Raw genomic sequence first — 16,992 nt, forward strand, 5'->3', positions numbered from 1 at the left:
AAGATGTCTCTAGATGCTTTAGTCCTATGCTCTTTATGTATCCCTCAGCTTGATATTTCCCGTCTTTTTCTATCTCATTATGCTGTGCCTTCCCAGTCTTCTAATGCCGTGCTGTTGGACTTCTTAGGCCTCCCCAGTGCTCAAGCTTCTCAAGATAGGAAATCTTCTTGTTTTCTGGAGTCTTTGTCATTATCTTTTCATGCTCTTGCTCTTTCAGGAATTCATCAAAATCACTCGGGCTCTTCTTTGCCGCTTCTCCTTGGTCAACATTCCAACCCATAAAATCCAATAAAGTCATTGATGCTGGTGTCCCTGGTGAGAGATTCTCATCTGATTCACCTCCTGCTGCTTTTACCGCTAAAGCATCAGCGTAAATGACATCATCTACCCGATTCAAGATGGCAGCAGCCAAACTTTCTAGTACCCTGGAGTAGCTCTCTAGTACTGCATGTCCCACATCCTGTTATATACAAATTAAACTTCTTAAATTCAACTTTTCCAGACTTTTAGAGATTATATTTGGAATTGGGATCAGATGCTGAATTAAATTAAACCATGTTAGTAATTTACCTTATTGTATTGGATTTTGGATATGTCAAGTGTGGACTGTGGGAGCCCTGGAAAGTGGTGTTTAAGTATGAGTAGCATAGTTTCTGCCCTTTCTTCAAAGAGCTCCCTCTTCTCCATGCTTATGGCTGAGCTCCATGACGACTTCCCGTCTTTTTGGATCATCTTCCTCTTCCAAATCACGATTGAGGCTTCAATCCTGTTCTTTAAGTCCAGTACTTTGTGCTCTGACGTCAAGTCCATAGATGACAATAGGCCATCCGGATCAAAGTATTCATCTGTGATGCTTTTGTAGATTATGTCACCGAGGCTTGCTCGTCCATTCTGTCAAAACATGCCCAAAGAAGAAAACTTTAGAAGTTAATTAAAATTCATATATAGGTTGGGTAAAAGTTGGATCCTGCAACTTCGAGTACAATTTGGATTTGGGTTGTTTAATCTCTAAAAATTGGGTACAATAGTTAAATCTATGGTTCATTGTTTGATATTGTTATCTGCTTAACATGGATTTATATTGAATCATATAGTATGTGCCTGCAATTAGATCAAAAGGAAGTAACCCACACCTTAGGAAGGGACTCAATGTAGCTCTCTGGGATCTCCATTTCTGAAAGCACTTGGGCATTGATAGCCATGGCTGCTTTCAGAACCTGATTGACAGCATCTTTCTGCTGCTGTATCCATTTTTTCGTCTCAATTGATAGACCGCCTATTGGGATCTTGACCGTGGGTATCCACCACTTGTCGTTGTCTCGGCTTGAGGCTTTTTCAGCATCATTTGCATCCTTGAAATCAACATACGTAAATTCTGTCTGTCCTCTGAAGTTATCTAAACAGTCCTGTTTTATCAGAACAATATTTTTCTCATCAGTGAGGGAAACATAGTGCAGTTATGAGCAGGAAATAGGTAAAATTAGTTTTGTGGGTTCTTACAAGAAGCATGGCATCGAGCTTCCGCAATGCTGGGATGTTAACTAGGAGATCGCTTCGTTGTTTTGTCACCATAATCTGTAGAACACATTCCACAATCAAAAACCAAATCCTCCTGTAGTTTTCCTGAATACCCAGATAAAAAAAGGTCAAGGTGAGATTTTTTACCTCCATGGAGGAACCATCAGCAGCTTGTTGCTTTGAAGGGACGAGTTCGACTATGTGGTCAGTGACCGATAAGAGCCAGTCCACTTCTTTTCTCCACCTTGCTTTCAAATCTGCTGGCATTGGCTCTAATTTCTTTGAATCTCCAAATACAGAAGCTGTAGCATAATCATTTAAGAAAATTAGTGTTATGTGTATAGAAATTATTAGTGCATATAATTTGCATTTAAGATTGCTGAATCATATTTTTCCTGTTTTGAGGTCTTGTAAATTCATGCATAATGTCATTAAATTAACATAATTTCTAGGTAATACAGCATATGTTATCAACATACCATATGTATATTCTGTAATATAGGAATATAAGCTGTTTTGCATCATCCAGACATTAAAAATTGCAAATTCAACAGAACAAATTTGTATGACAAAATGTAATGCAGTATATGTTGTTTAATCAAAGATTATGAACAGAAAAAATATCTTAATTTAAGATGACACAAAAAACAAAAGCAAGAAATATGAACCTGAAAGATTAGTGATTGCATTTGACAAAGCCAAAGCTGATGAAACACCTTTGCCACCACCTGACATATCTTCACCCAACAACAACTTTGCAAACCTTTCTTTCATCAATTCAATATCTGAACAAAATGAAACCCAAATTGTCAAAATCTAACATTTAAACCATAAATTTCCCACCAAAAAAAAGGACAAAAAAATGTCTGACAATTTTTCTTCTGAAATCTGTTTTCTGAAGAAAACAGCAGATAAGGTATGTAGAATTTACCTGAGAGTGTCTTGGCTGTATTTTTTACAACACCAACATCTTTCGTAACACGCGAAGCGAAGGCTTTGTGATTAGGGGAAGAAATAACAGGAGATCCTACAGACTGAAAAACTTCCATAGGGCTTTTTGATTCGGTACTGGAATGACTACTGCTATCAGAACTATAGCTTTTCAAATCAAACATTCTTCTGAAATTGAACGACGATGATCTGCTTCGTTCAAATGATCTTACCATCGTAAGAGGATTCCTAATGAATGTTTTACCCCTTCTTAGTTTGATCAAAGAAGGGTAAAACACATGGTTTTCGCGAAAACCAGGTGGCGAAGATCTTTTATTCTCTGACAGATTTGCAAAATTTGCTAATCCCCTTTTGAGGGATTCAATCCTTTAATTTTTGTATTTGAAGGTTAAACAAATGTAATTAGCACAATATTGAAGGACAGAAATTCGGGTTTTGAACCCGAGGTTTTGGTAGAATTATGGGCGAACACAAGGATTTTTTTTTTCTTTGTTTTCTCGGGTGTGTTGTTTGTTTGTTTGTTTGTTTTTCTGACAACAAAAAATGAGTTAAGGAATGTTTTTCCAAAGGTTTTTTTTGTTATTTTTTTTTGGTTATTTTTTAGTTTTTTGTTGAAGATGTCTAATTCAGCAAAAGAATGTGGGATGCATGATTTTTAGTGATGTAGAAAGATAGAAAGAAAAAGAGAAAAAATCTAGGGAGAGAAGTTTGACAGAAAACATAAATTTTATAGAGGTTTATTTTAAGTAAAATCGAGCAATTAATGGCTGGATTTTCACCCAAATCTTCCATTTTAGGGGCAAAATTATCGGTAATACACCAAGTTACAGCTAATTACCTAATTGTTTACTTCCTCTTCTTCAGCCGTCTTCTAATTTGAGGTTAATTAAACATGTTAATTGTCAATTAACGTTGAAGCATCTTTTCCTATTTTTTATTTTTATACCATAGTTGTCTTTATTTTTTGCAATATAAAAACTATGTGCAATGTTTTCATCTATGTGCAATGTTTTCATGTACGAGTCAATGGTCAATGTGTGTAGCTTATTGGTGGTGAGAAACATGTAATTTGTCGTTATACGTGTAATTTATTTTATTGGTATTAAAATTGTAAGTTTTACAATATTCCATCATGTTTGGAAGTTAGGATTCTAGGAAGAATAAGTAGTTAAGTACTCATTCTATGTCATTTTCTATATAATGTCTAATAAGTGAATAATTTAACAAAATATTACGGAGTATATTTAATCTTTAGCCTTAATTTGTGGAGTATATCCAATATAATCTTGCCACGTGTTAATTATACTCTACTAACTACATAGAGTGCATACTAAATTACTAACACAGCACATAATACGGCGTAACACTAAATCAACAGTCCTGTGAGGCTCCGGCCCATCATATTTCTTTGTTATAACCTTGTTATAACTTGGTTCTGTATGATGATTTTGGTCTATAAAATATTAACAAAGTGAATAAGTGATACATACAAAAATTATAAGCTAAATTAATTGGCATATGTGAATGGAAACAATACCCATAAATCAAATGTAGGATATATCAAAGAGTGGTGCATGCTCAACCACATTAATCCTAGTATTCTAGTACTTTTTACTCCTATATACTCTGGTACATTAACACAATAACACATCACCTAAATTTTATCAAATCGACAAGGGAAAGTAAAAATGTAAGATCAAACTTGCAAAAGAACATTGACATATATAGGTTGATATGTGTATAAATGCTTCAGAAGTTTACAAATGTCATTGAAAACCATTATAGCACAAAATATGGTTACATATTTCAAAAACTGATGTTGCACTAGTACTATGAATTCTTTTACTGATATGTGATATCTATTTTGCTACTTTTGATGGCAAAATATGCATAAATCAGTTCACCTCACATGCACTAACCCGTTGCCAAGCAAAGCTTGGTGGAGTTGGTGGGGATCTCACCTTATGACTTTAAGGTCACAAGTTCGAGTTTTACTAATTACAAAATGCGTGGGAGTAGGGAGATACTCTTACTTCTCCCTCTACTCTTAAGCGTTGACTTACAGAGTTGTAGTGGCTAAATTTGTGAGAGGTGTCGGTGCAGTAGACCTTCATCTTACGTTTAAAAAAAATGCACTAACCCGTTGACCAGGCATGGCCCAAATGAATTTGGCCGGCAAAATCGCCGAGTCAATTGAACTTCATAAGACATGCTATAGACAGCCCAATTCACTCGCAATCCAAACCAACCATTTGTCTTTAATTTTTTTTGACGGCATCTTCAACTCTTCATATTACTTTGTAATTTATTAGTGAATTGAAAATCATTTGTGCACGTAGGGGAAAAGCTAAAGGTGTCATGATTCATGAAACTTTGTAATTAGTAAAGCATGCATCAAATTAAAAAAAAAATACAAGTATTATGAAGTACACTAAATTATTCTACTACCCCCAGCCGGCCAATACATTACTCTTAACTCTTAAGTCTTTAGTGTGAACAGGTTACTTGTTCCTTTATCCGTTGTGTCGAGAATTGTCCCTTGAATTCTATTTGCACTAAATATTACGAAATACGGTGTACTGTATTTATTAACATCATAGATATTTGATGATAACGCATTAAGCTTTAAAGTCAAATTCTAACGTTTATTTTTGGAAAAATCATGATTTTTTTTTTTTTTTTTTTTTTTTTGAAACAATGATTTTTCCTTCTAAATGAAAGAAATCCGGTATTCTTTAAATTATACAGAGTACAAAACAAAGATATTATTAAAAAAAAAAAAAAAAAAATTATCATGTTTTTCGAAAGATGGACCGTATTCTAGCTTGCTCTCAGTTTCTTGCCCTCTAGGCCTCTACCACAGTTCAATACTTCATGGAGAAAAAGGACACATATAAAAAAGATGCATGCATGTTTACAACTTGTATTGAGGAAATTAAAAATAAATCTAGATGCCAATTGCTAATAATTATCAATCTCAGAAATAAATTCAAACAAATTGGAGCATAAATCAAGATCGATAAACTTGGTTGGCATGTTCCCTACTCGTGTAAGTAATGTTATTTCTTCTTCTTTATTCATAAAACATTGTTAAATAAATATATTTATGCCCTTTAATTCAAAGTCAAAACTAACTACTAATTAATTTTTCTTATATACATATAATAAACGTAGAAAAATTTGTCACACGTACGTACTTCTGATATATAAATTATTGAAGTTTGTTTAGTACCAGCATGAATGAAATCACCTAATTCGATAGGTAATTTATGCATGCGATGATACATGTCATTAATTTAATTTTTGTACTTAGGGTATTCTCAATGTGTATTTTAAAATAATCAACTTTTTTTTATAAATCTAATGACATACATAATCATATATACGTAGTATTAAAAATAAAGTTAGTATATAAACAGTGTACAAGTTAAGGGCCTGTTCATATTTACTTAATTTCAGTTCATTTCAGTTCAGTTCAGCTCCAATCAGTTCAGTTCAATTCAGCTCCAATCATTTCAGTTCAGCTCCTAATTTCCTTCTCTCATAAAATATTCATTTCAGCTCAATTCGGTTTAGTTCAGTTCAGTTCAGTTCATCAGCTCCAATCAGTTCGATATGATTCAGCTCAATAAATGTGAACAGGCCCTAAATCAATATCTTCATTAAAAATTGAAATTAGTTCCAACTATGTATAAATTTAAGATTCTCATATACGGATTACTCGTATTGATTTAATATACTACCTCCGTTAACCATTATCTGCAACTTTTACCAAAAACGGACGCTAAAGATTATGTGCAACATTTTCAAACCTTTCCATATTTAGTAAAAAAAATTAACAAAATTACAAAAATGCCCTTACTTAAAACTTTATAACATCAATTACATTCATAAAAACATACTTAATTAATTACTAATCTAACCTTATTAATCTAACTACTCCTATCAAATTTTATTCATCTCCCCCAATAACTCATTAAAATCAACCAAACTAGTTCAAAATCATCCTGGCCAATTTCTCCACATTCATACCCTAATTTTTCACCTTCTTCATCTTCCCATTACCTTTCTCCCTCCTCCTTCAAACTCAATCAAGATCTGGTATCATGATTCACGAAGAAGAAGGCGACGAAGAAGAAGACGATGGAGAAGATCTGGTATTCGGTGGGTGTGGCGGTTTCTTTGGTGGTTTTGGGTTCGAATTGGGGTGGGTCGTAATCTGGGTTTGAGTTGGGGGTTTAGTCTCTTTCGGTGGATGGAATTCGGTGGGTGGTCGTTCTTCGTGGGTGGTTTTCGTAGGTGGGTTTCGCAGGTGGGTTTTCGCAGGTCGTTCTCGGTGGGTGGTTTTCGCAGGTGGTTTTCGTAGGTGGGTTTTGGTGGTGGTTCGTGGAGGTGGTGGTTCTGTCGGTGGGTTTCGGTGGCTGGGGCGCTGGATTGTTCTTTCAATTTTTTTTTTTTTTTAATAATTGGATTAATTAACTATTAATGACATTCCCTTACTTTTTGTTAAACACTATTAAGAAGTTTTGCATTGGAGTCCGTTCCTCTCCCCAAAGTTGCAGATAATGGTTAACGGAGGTAGTATGTACAAAGTCTGATCCGTCATCCTTGGCATGATATGATTATTCTATTCTTGTTATAATTGTCTAACGTACTTGGAGTGTCGAAGTTTGTTCATATAGTACAAGCACGTACGAAATCACCTAACATCCTTCCTTTGTACACAATTCAATCTAATTCTAATTGTGTAATGTACTGTATTATATATGCATGTGACATTAATCACATTATTATCATGTAAATATGTAATCATGTTACTCTATCGATCTCTGGTCCACGTACTGATGAAGTACATACACGCTCAAACCGACCATGATTTTAATTATTAGACCATGAACAAGTGAGTAGTTTTTTATCATTTCAAACCAAACATGCATAAATTAAATTTGACGGTGCATGAAGCACATAATTTAGCTTGTTGTACCTACATCTTAATATAAAGAGCACGTACCAAATGAAATAAGGTTGAAAATTCTTTGCCCTAACAATGTTACTCGACCATAAAATAATGATAGATCATGATCAATTATACTTACCAACTTATCGTTAATCACCGTATTGAAAGCGAAATCAGCAAATATCATACTATCTCTGTTTCAAAAAATATGATGCAGGACATTCACAATTTCAAGTTTAATCAACTTGAGCGGCCGGGTTGTTAATTACTCTTATAAACTTATTGTTGAAGAAAAATAATATGAGTTTAGTGAAAACTTTTTTTTTTCTTTTTTATTTATTTGATAGTTTAGATTAGTTAAACTAAAATAAAACCAATTCAACTTGTAACCGTTTATAAGGCCCATTAATGGGTACATACAACATAATTTCAATGGTCCATTACTAAAGGATTTTTTAGGGTTTAGGCATATTATATTATATGATGTTACATTACTATTAGATGTGAAACTTGAGCTTTCTTTGTAAGGAAATCTAGCTAGTTGCACCGGCCTTAATTCTCATTTTTAGTCATTTTCTTGCTACATTGCCCATTATAATTGCCTACCTAACAATATTGTGTGACACAATTAACTACTTGGATATGCTCATACGCATGTCGATATGGGCTACATAAGTTGCATCAGTGAATTAGTCTTCGGTCTTCATTCCTTGCCAATTAATTTTATTTTCGAGATGATACACAAGTTGCTATTATATACGAAGAACTAATTTTTTAAAAGTATCATAGAAGATTAACTATAAGGAAAGATTATATGTCGATATATGATTGAGAGTAGACTTTTGAATTCATTTTTATATATCTTTTTTCTAAACATAATTGAGTCATTGTTTGATTTCTAGTTCCTATTCCTCAATTTATGTAAGTTCTTTAACTAAACTACTGTATTTAAGAATACAGGCTGCATTATTGGAGCTTGGGTTCTTTTTTAATTGAGTAGAGATTGGTGTGAAATTTAACTTTAACTTATGTTTTGTTAAAACTAAATTAAATAAGTTGGGAAACATATATTAACAATGAAATGTATATATATTGCGACTAATTCACAAGACTAGTTTAGAGATATAATATTATCAGTGTGACATATACGTAAAATATTTAAAATAAAAGTTGAGTGCAACAAAATAAATTTCAATTTTTAAGTTTATTTGTAAGTTTTTGAAGGGAGAAGGTAGTAAAGTTGGAAAACTTAGATAATATATCTGGTCCCCTTATTTAATTTGTGGGGTTTAATTGTGAAAACTTCCATTTTATATTTGTATAGGAATATTTTCCATTGAATTTATTCACCACAATGGACAAATCAAAGATAAATACATTGCATGCACCACGTACGTTTGCATCTGCATAAGAGTACGCTAGGACAAATATACTTTATCACCATTCACCAATAAGTCAACAAAAATTGGATGATCTAGCCAAAATTTGTAATTGTGATCCATATATACCTAAAACAAAATTTTAGATGTCTAATGTACTTTTTTTGAGATAAATACACTCACGTGCATGTCGAAAGTATGATTATTATTTTAAATTGATTGCGTAACTAATCAGTATACAACCCGATTGTCAAATCGACCGTTTGATACAGACCTTCTACTTTGGCATAAGTGTAGCATAACGTTATTGAATTAGAAGTTAAATATCATTAATGATATTCTTCACTTTTAAAATGGCAACAAAAAGAAATAATAAATTAGGTGTGAGTCCAAAACCAGCCATCACACCCATTTGTACGTACTAATGATTTCTAAGTTTCTAACGTATTCACGAAGCAAAGTACAAAAAAAAAAAAAAAAAAAAAAAAAAAAAAAAGTCCATTAAAATGGTACAGTATAACTTACATATAAAAACAACAACAATATATTTTGATTTAATGAATTTCTAATTATATTGAAATGTCAACTTCTTTATCTATCAAGCTCTCAAAAATTAAATTTCAACCCTACATTTATTTAACAAATTATCACCAACGGGAAAAAAGAGTACAAGTGGTGCCAAATTGAATTGCATGCATTTATTATAAGCACCAAAAATATAAGTAAAAAATTTAATCCTAACCGTTATACAACTGCAAGTGTCCTGTGACAGTATTCATTTACTCCATTGTTTTTTAACCTAGGTTTAAATTCAAGCAATGCTTTAACTACTGTCAGAAAAGTTACCGATTACGTTAGTACTACTAACACTAATTAATACAGTATAATAAATTATTTATAGGATTTGTTGAAATAATAATGTTAATTGAAGTGTCAAAAAAAAAAAAAAATGTTAATTGGATCAGAACAATAATAAAACTTTAGTATAAAGTACTCAAACATGTACACAGTAGCTTTAATTTTAGTGCTTAGGTTAGATTTTACATGCACAGTATTAATTTCTTTAGTTACTTCAATATCTAGCGGTTTCTAGCCTTTATTATTAGTGTTTCATAAATGGCTTTTTTCTTAGTTGAAAAGTTGAATTTTAATTTAGTCAAAAATGAAAAGTTAGTAGGGCTAACTTTAGTGTTGTTGTTGTTGTTTTTTTTATTTTTTATTTATTTATTTTATTTTATTTTATTTTTTTTTGACGAGAAAGCTTTAGTGTTGGATGTTGTTTGATCTTATATAAATTACCATTTATAACTAATAAGTTAGTTACTATGAAGTATCTTTTGTACAAAAACCATCAATGTATAGTTCGTATTACCGGTCATGCTTTTAACAAGCAATTTACGCAGTCACATAAATTATAGATCAAACAATGCAAGTTAAGTGAAATAATCAACCAACAACACCCATTATCAAGTACCTTCATACAGTCATACTTCTATGTATGTTATGATAAGTAGAAATATAGTATATATAGTTACCAAATAACAACAACTGCTAATAAAAGTATAAAACATATTCCTGGACTTTAACCATGAACTTAAGCTTTTGGTTAAGTTAGTCCTTTAACATGGTATCAAGCTAGGCTTCAACCATAAGTTTAAGCTTTAGGTTAAGTTGGCCCTTTAACAACTGCTACAAATAACAACTACAAGTAACTAGTAGTCGATCTATTACATACATCTAGCTTTGCTACAAATTATTTTTTGAAATTATATGGCTTCAATTCTAACAATAAAATCTGGTTACATATTTTATAGCTATATGACTCGAAACTGCCAAGATTAACCAACCCATGGACCACGCTACCAATAATCTGTTGAACCTCATGGACCACATTGCCAAGTATCTAATGAAAGAAATCACTGCTTTAGAAGCATAGAACTCAAAACTGTCAAGATTATATCAAATTACTAAAATTGGATTAATAGAATTCTTGATTTTCTTTCAATTCAAAAAGCTGTCTATCCAATCTTATGTATTATCACTTTATCAGGTACTCCTATAATGATTTTTGGTATATTGTATTTTAAATTTAAACAATCTACTTTTATTTTAGGCAAAAGAAACCTATCAACCCAATCTTCCATAAGTGATTTATATGTATAGTAGAGCCTACAACCCTATTTATTAATTACCCTATAAAATCCATATTATTTTGAAATGTTTTTAGGGGATGCACTATAATACTATATTAATATAGGATATGATTTAAAATATTTTGGAACATCAGTCATTAATTATCTAACACTTAAAAATAGTATGTACAACTTTGATCATTGATCGATCTTATCATTATGTTTAAAAAAACTAGCTTAAGCTTGGTTAAATTGGACCAAGCGTGGTCTAGAGACTATAATTGTCTAAAATATACACTAAGCTAAATAACCTTTCTTTTATATAGAGAAATGACCTTTTCTTTTATATGTAGGGTTTCCTAAATTTCTTTTAATTGCCTTAAAAACTCTAAGCAAATTGAAACCCTAATGCATTTCGACCGCAAGGGTTTCACCACTTGACCGATGCTAACAAACTCTTGATAAATCTTGAGAAAAATAAGGTCAAGTGATGAGCTTAAAATACACTTAATCCAGTTATTATATTTTTAAAACAGAAACTAACTCAAACTTGTAAAATTAGATTGATCATATCAGTCACTAAAATAACCTGTAACACACCGAGTCAACTCACCGCAAACCCAGCTCCCATTATGTGACATACGTCCGGACTCCGGACTACAAGGGTCCAAAAGCTAATACAATCAACTCAAGATAAAATTTTAGTAAATAAAGCCATGAGCTTAAACAATAAGCAACCTCTAGTTCACCTCATATTCTGTACAATTGCATGGGTGTCAGTTATCACCCTTGAATTGAAGCCTCTTTTGTTTTATTTTCTTCCCCTCTTTTTCTTCTCCAATCACTTCTTGAGTGTGATACCTTCAAATTCTTGCTAAACCTGGAATTATTTCCCTCTCAAACAGTTTTAATCATACATAATCTAACTTTTAATTCACTACTATTTATTTATTTATTTTTCTTTTTATGTTTCCTGACCCACAAAAGACAAGTTATATGCAACCTTCCCTTTATTTTATAATCATACTCAAATAATTATTCATTAATTTTCCCAACTTTATTGTTAAAAAGATTTTCTTGTCCCTCTCTCAATCTCACATTATTTTTCTTCTATATTTAATTTTCTACATAATTTAATAATTTAATTTCACTAGACAAAAACCCCACCAAATCTAACTCTTCATATTCTTATTCTTCTTCTTCCATACTTCTCTGTTCCATTTTTTTACATTTTTTTTAATTTAATTATTATTTATTTCATTGAATTTTCTGGGTTGGTTGTTAGACACCCTTTGAAGTCAAATTTGGATATAATTTTTTTTAGCCCTTCTTCTGTGGATCTCACTCATTTCTCTCTCTAATAGTTTTGCAGGTGAGCATTGTCAGAAAACTTAAAAACTCTGCTTCCTTTTTCTTTTTTGGCCTAAATTTTGATTTTTATCATCATTTCTAAATTTTGGGTTTTTGGGTAGATGCTAAAAATTTAGGAGAGAATTGGGTTTGATCAATGTAAATAAAGCGAGTCTTGAGGGTACATCACTCGCTAATCCAGAGCCTACTAGATTCCGACTAATCTGAATTTGAGCTGGGCCGGGCCCTTATTGGGAGAAAAGCTCTCCCAACAAAATGCAGAGATAGCAGTTGAGAATTGAGAGAGAAGAAGAAAGAAAGAAAGTACTCACTCAAGTAGTCAAGTGAAGGTAGTTACTGCTCTAGTACTTACTAGTTCTTACAAGTTCCTTTCTTAGCATCTTATCTTAAGAAAAAAAATAAATAAAGATCTCATTTTTCCTTAATTTTCTCCTGTTTTTTGTAGTAAATTATGATTTTGATTGAATCTTTGATGCACAATTTTCATCTAAGAGGGTAATCTTTTTTTTTTTTTTTTTTTTTTTTTTTTTTTTTTTTTTTTTTTTTCTTTTTCAGTTGACAGTTGGAGTATTAAAATGGTGTAATCAATGTTGACAATCTTTGAATAATTGGGTTCAATTATAAGTTGCAAATGTAAGGGTTTTTTTCTTTTTCCATTTTTGTGAATTTTGGTTTTTTGAAATTTAATTTACTCACTTAATTTTGTATATTTTTGGTTTGAAAAATTGGTTGGTGGGGTTGAAGAATATGCCTCAAGACAAAAGAAGATCAATTAGTTATAGATCATTTGTAACATGTGATGATCCAAAAGGTGTTGAATGTGGGGTTATTAGAAAATCAAAGATCAATAATTCTCAAAAAAAGGAGCAAGATTGTAGTAATAAGGTTGAAGCTGACATAAAGCAAAGAAATCAAAACACATCTCTAGTTGTTGGTTCTGTTATTAAGGAAGAGAGAGATAGAAAGGAGATGGGGGTTAGAGGGATCACACGGGCTGAACTCGAAAACCCGGTATCTTTTCAGCTACTAGAGGTATCTAAAGAGACTGAGAAGTTGAATCATGTGATCAATTCTTGGTCTAATAGTAGTGGTAGTAGTAGTTATGACAAGTTATTGAAGAAGAAACAAAATGATAGTGTTGCCAAAGATTTGTTGAGAGGAGCTCTTGATCTTCAAGAGTCCTTAGTCATGCTTGGGAAGCTGCAAGAAGCTTCGAGTTATGTGTTGGGATTGTCGCGAAAACAGAAGCAAAAACTCGATGAAGGAGCGTTTGATGTAATGGTTAGTGGGGTGAGGGGAAATTCGAGGCCTGCAATGCATCATGTAGATGGGTATCCTAGGAAATCGGTTGATGAGATGAGGAATGTTGTAAGAGATAGTCTTCTTAGGCAAAATATGATATCAAATCCTATATTTGAGGAGCATTATGATCATAGAAAGATGGCTATGGCTTCTCCTGATATGTTGCCTTCTACTAGTTCGAGTACTCAATCATCAATGGTTTATTCGAGTAATTTTGTTCCCTCAGATTCTTCGGTTTCATCATCAACAGCATCTCGGAGGAAAAATGGAAAAGACTCGAATTTGATTGTTAGACTAATGGGTTTAGAATCATTCCCTTCAAGTCCTAGGAAACACGCTGAGAGGGAGAAGTTACTTAACTTGGCAAAGCCTACGTACGAAATTGATTCACCAAGGGCAAAGAGGCCTCAATTTGGTGCTCAAGAGGTGGGTTTGAAACAAAGAAGTGTTGAAGAAATACTCGAGCGATTAAAATTTAAGGGGCTTCTTAGAAATAGTTCTGTGGATGGCCTGACAATTCAATCCTCGGAGTCTGAAAATTACTCCTCGAATAATAGCTGGGTTGATGAAAGACCGCCTATTGTTGTCATGAAACCTATGCGCTATCCCTGTTTAGATCTTGACGAGCCTTATAAGACAAAGTTTTGGGGAGAAAGAGACATAAAACCAAGATGCAGTAGAGGATCTGCTCAAGAAATTGTCAGAAATTCAGCTGTAAACTACAGTGAGAAGAATGAAGTAGCACGAGTTGATTGTGAAGAAAAGGCCAAGTCCGTAAAGAAGGTTGCATCTGCTAAGCTTAAAGGTACTGTCAATGTGAAGCCAAAGCCACAGAAAAAGCAAGCAGAAGTCAAAAAAACAACTGAAGTTGAGAAGGTGACTTTAACTAGAAGGAAAGTTGAAGAGAAGAAAGATGCAAGATCGAGTGATCAGTTGAATTCACGAGATCAGGAAAGGTTTTCAAAGATTACAAGGCAAAAGGACGGAAAATCTATCTCCAAAAACCAGTCTTCTAATCAACAGAACACTACTTCCACTTCAATATTAGATCAAAGGAAACGCAGGACATCAGAACGGAAAAAGAACAGACAACCAGCCTTAGAAGTGAGTCCCCCTAGCTGAAAACTGTAATCCTTGGTCTCTTTCAGTTTATAACCTGTCACAAATACGAGTAACATGAGTTTCTTATGATGCAACAGGAAGAAAAAAGGATTTGCAAAGGTGAAAAAAAGGAAAGCAATGTCTTCTATAAAGAGGATATTGATTCAGCAGGTGACCGCACTTCTGTTTGCCCTGCAGTCAACAGTTTTACTGGTGATAACAATGACAACAAAAGGTGTCAAATTCAGATCAGAGGTTAGTTTACACATTCATTTCTAAATGTATTGATCTGTCTTCTGATACACTCGAGTTTTTATTCTCTACTTTATCGTATGATCATCTCTCGTAAACAAATATTGCTGTTAAAATTTCTTTTCTGTGATATTATATGCACACAGATCCAGAGTTTACTACTATACTGCTTTTTGAATTGTGCTACTTCAAAATTTTGGTGACAGTTTGTGGGTGATGCAAGATCTGTGTTTATTGAGAAACCAATCTTTAGTTTTGTTTTTATTTGTTAATTGCAGATTATGATTTTGACAGTCAGATCAAGCTGTTAGATACTCCAGACCGATATTCATGTCTTCCAAATGACAAGAATATTTCTCATTATGATGACAACCAAAGCTCTTATTCTGAAATAACATCAGTGTCTACTAGCGAATATTGCAATGTGGATCAGCTCAGTGAGACACAGAGTACTCTTCATGAAGTTACCTTGATTACTACCCATGAAAACGGCATTGCAGTTCATCATGAAACTAATCAAGAAGGAACTAAAAGCCTCAATAATAGCGTGGAATCAACAGATAACAAGGCCTTGAGACCGTGTCTTACCCCCAGAATGAAGCTAAAAGCTTTGCTTCTAAACAACTCATTGTTTGTGAGCCATGTTGAGGAGCTGTTCAATATCCAAGTCAATCCTGAATCAGTTCCTTGCATGATAGATGACAATGATCAAGATTCAGAAAATGCAAAGTTACTGATAGATTGTGCAAATGAACTTTTGGAACTTAAAAGCTCGCAGTTCCTACAAGCATGCCTGCCTCTTCCGCGCATCTTCACAGCAAAATTACAAAGTTATTTCTCCTTGGACCGACTGTTGGAGGAAGTATGCAATGGAATTGAGAACTTAAGACTCTATTCAAGGCCGGTAAATGATGAGTTTCCCTTCGATGATCTCTGTGTTATACTAGATAGAGATTTGGAGTTCAAGTGGGAAGTTGGTTGGAAGGGTATGTTTACTCTAAATGAAGTTGAACAAGTTATAGGAGAGGTTGATAAGTTTATCTTAGGTAATTTGATTCAGGAAGTTCTGTCAGATTTTATGCTATAGTATAGTACTACATCCTACATGTTTTTTTTTTTTTCTTTCCTTCTTTGCAGCATTTTATGAAATTTAATAGAAGGTATATTCTAGAAATTTGTAAATAAGCATCATATTGTTGATACAACAGGTGGTAGGCCAAACACAGGTGACTTTTTCTAGAAAAATTTCCTTCACCTGAATTATTAGTGAATGATTTCCTATACTTCATTACTTTGTTTAATGTTCTTATTTCAGGAGAAAAATAGTAAACATTTCTTGGTATGAAGTTGTTGGATTTGAACACTAGTAAGCATGAAACATCTGAAATTGAGTATTTCTGCTATTCTGGTGAGACTATTGTATTACTACTAAGACATTTGTTTGAAAAAAAATACTCGTACTAGGTATTTGACATGCTCACAAAATCAAGTCTAATAACTTTTAAATTCAGAATGGAATAATAAGTTCAGATAAAATAAAATCGAATTAAACTACGGAATAACTGGTGCAAGAGCTAGGTAGATAATAAGGCTTGAGTGAGGCCAACCCAAGGCCTAATATGGTGGACTGACTGACTGGACTCTATTAGTTTAATGGGCCTTTATTAGTTTAATGTAAGGTGAGCCTATTCAGTGAAATGTAATGCTAACTGTTAAGACCCCATTTAAGTATTAAAGACACAAATCCACTATGTTGTTAAGGAATAAAGGAATAGAGATGATAACTAGTGCCTTAATTTCGAGGTTCCTCCAATCGAAATAAAGGAGCTGTTGAGGGAGGACATCTAAGGGTTACTACCCCTAGTTTTATTGCTTAGTTGTTTTGTAATTTTGGGCTTTGCCCCCTTTTGCATCAAATCAAAAAAAAAAAAATATGTATATAAAAAAATTGCTCTTATTATAATTTGATTCATCAAAATATTACAGTTGAAAATTGAGTTTAAACATCACTTATTACGCTTTATCCAAA

At 32.9% G+C, this 16,992-nt stretch overlaps 2 protein-coding genes across 2 annotated transcripts; one reads left to right on the forward strand and one right to left on the reverse strand.

The window, feature by feature from the left end:
* Window positions 1–49: 49 nt before the first annotated feature.
* On the reverse strand, window positions 50–2,882 carry LOC145611846 (rho guanine nucleotide exchange factor 8-like). Its single transcript, XM_081667226.1, has 7 exons — window positions 2,450–2,882; window positions 2,187–2,303; window positions 1,666–1,820; window positions 1,501–1,575; window positions 1,134–1,406; window positions 571–891; window positions 50–460 (listed from the first exon to the last, which is right to left on the reverse strand). The coding sequence occupies exons 1-7, from the start codon at window positions 2,682–2,684 to the stop codon at window positions 101–103; spliced, it is 1,536 nt and encodes a 511-aa protein (XP_081523352.1). The 5' UTR covers window positions 2,685–2,882; the 3' UTR covers window positions 50–100.
* A 9,039-nt stretch (window positions 2,883–11,921) lies between these two features.
* LOC145612288 (uncharacterized) lies at window positions 11,922–16,272 on the forward strand. The gene is made up of 5 exons (XM_081667659.1): window positions 11,922–12,637; window positions 12,864–12,941; window positions 13,053–14,714; window positions 14,810–14,966; window positions 15,242–16,272. Exons 3-5 carry the CDS (start codon window positions 13,056–13,058, stop codon window positions 16,048–16,050), a joined length of 2,625 nt encoding a protein of 874 aa, XP_081523785.1. The 5' UTR covers window positions 11,922–12,637; window positions 12,864–12,941; window positions 13,053–13,055; the 3' UTR covers window positions 16,051–16,272.
* The last annotated feature ends 720 nt before the right edge of the window (window positions 16,273–16,992 follow it).

The sequence above is a fragment of the Chenopodium album genome, chromosome 24 (genome assembly GCF_948465745.1).
Source record: "Chenopodium album chromosome 24, dcCheAlbu1.1, whole genome shotgun sequence".
NCBI classification, from domain to species: domain Eukaryota; kingdom Viridiplantae; phylum Streptophyta; class Magnoliopsida; order Caryophyllales; family Amaranthaceae; genus Chenopodium; species Chenopodium album.

What these genes read in the sequence shown, in the direction of transcription:
- LOC145611846 (XM_081667226.1), bottom strand. Translation starts at nt 2,684, where the DNA reads ATGGTAAGATCATTTGAACGAAGCAGATCATCGTCGTTCAATTTCAGA. An exon ending in CTGATGGTTCCTCCATGGAG is followed by an intron (nt 1,576 to 1,665) that starts GTAAAAAATCTC and finishes TGTGTTCTACAG; the next exon opens with ATTATGGTGACAAAACAACG. An exon ending in CCAAAATCCAATACAATAAG is followed by an intron (nt 461 to 570) that starts GTAAATTACTAA and finishes TGTATATAACAG; the next exon opens with GATGTGGGACATGCAGTACT.
- LOC145612288 (XM_081667659.1), top strand. Translation starts at nt 13,056, where the DNA reads ATGCCTCAAGACAAAAGAAGATCAATTAGTTATAGATCATTTGTAACA. An exon ending in ACAGACAACCAGCCTTAGAA is followed by an intron (nt 14,715 to 14,809) that starts GTGAGTCCCCCT and finishes ATGATGCAACAG; the next exon opens with GAAGAAAAAAGGATTTGCAA. An exon ending in GTGTCAAATTCAGATCAGAG is followed by an intron (nt 14,967 to 15,241) that starts GTTAGTTTACAC and finishes TGTTAATTGCAG; the next exon opens with ATTATGATTTTGACAGTCAG.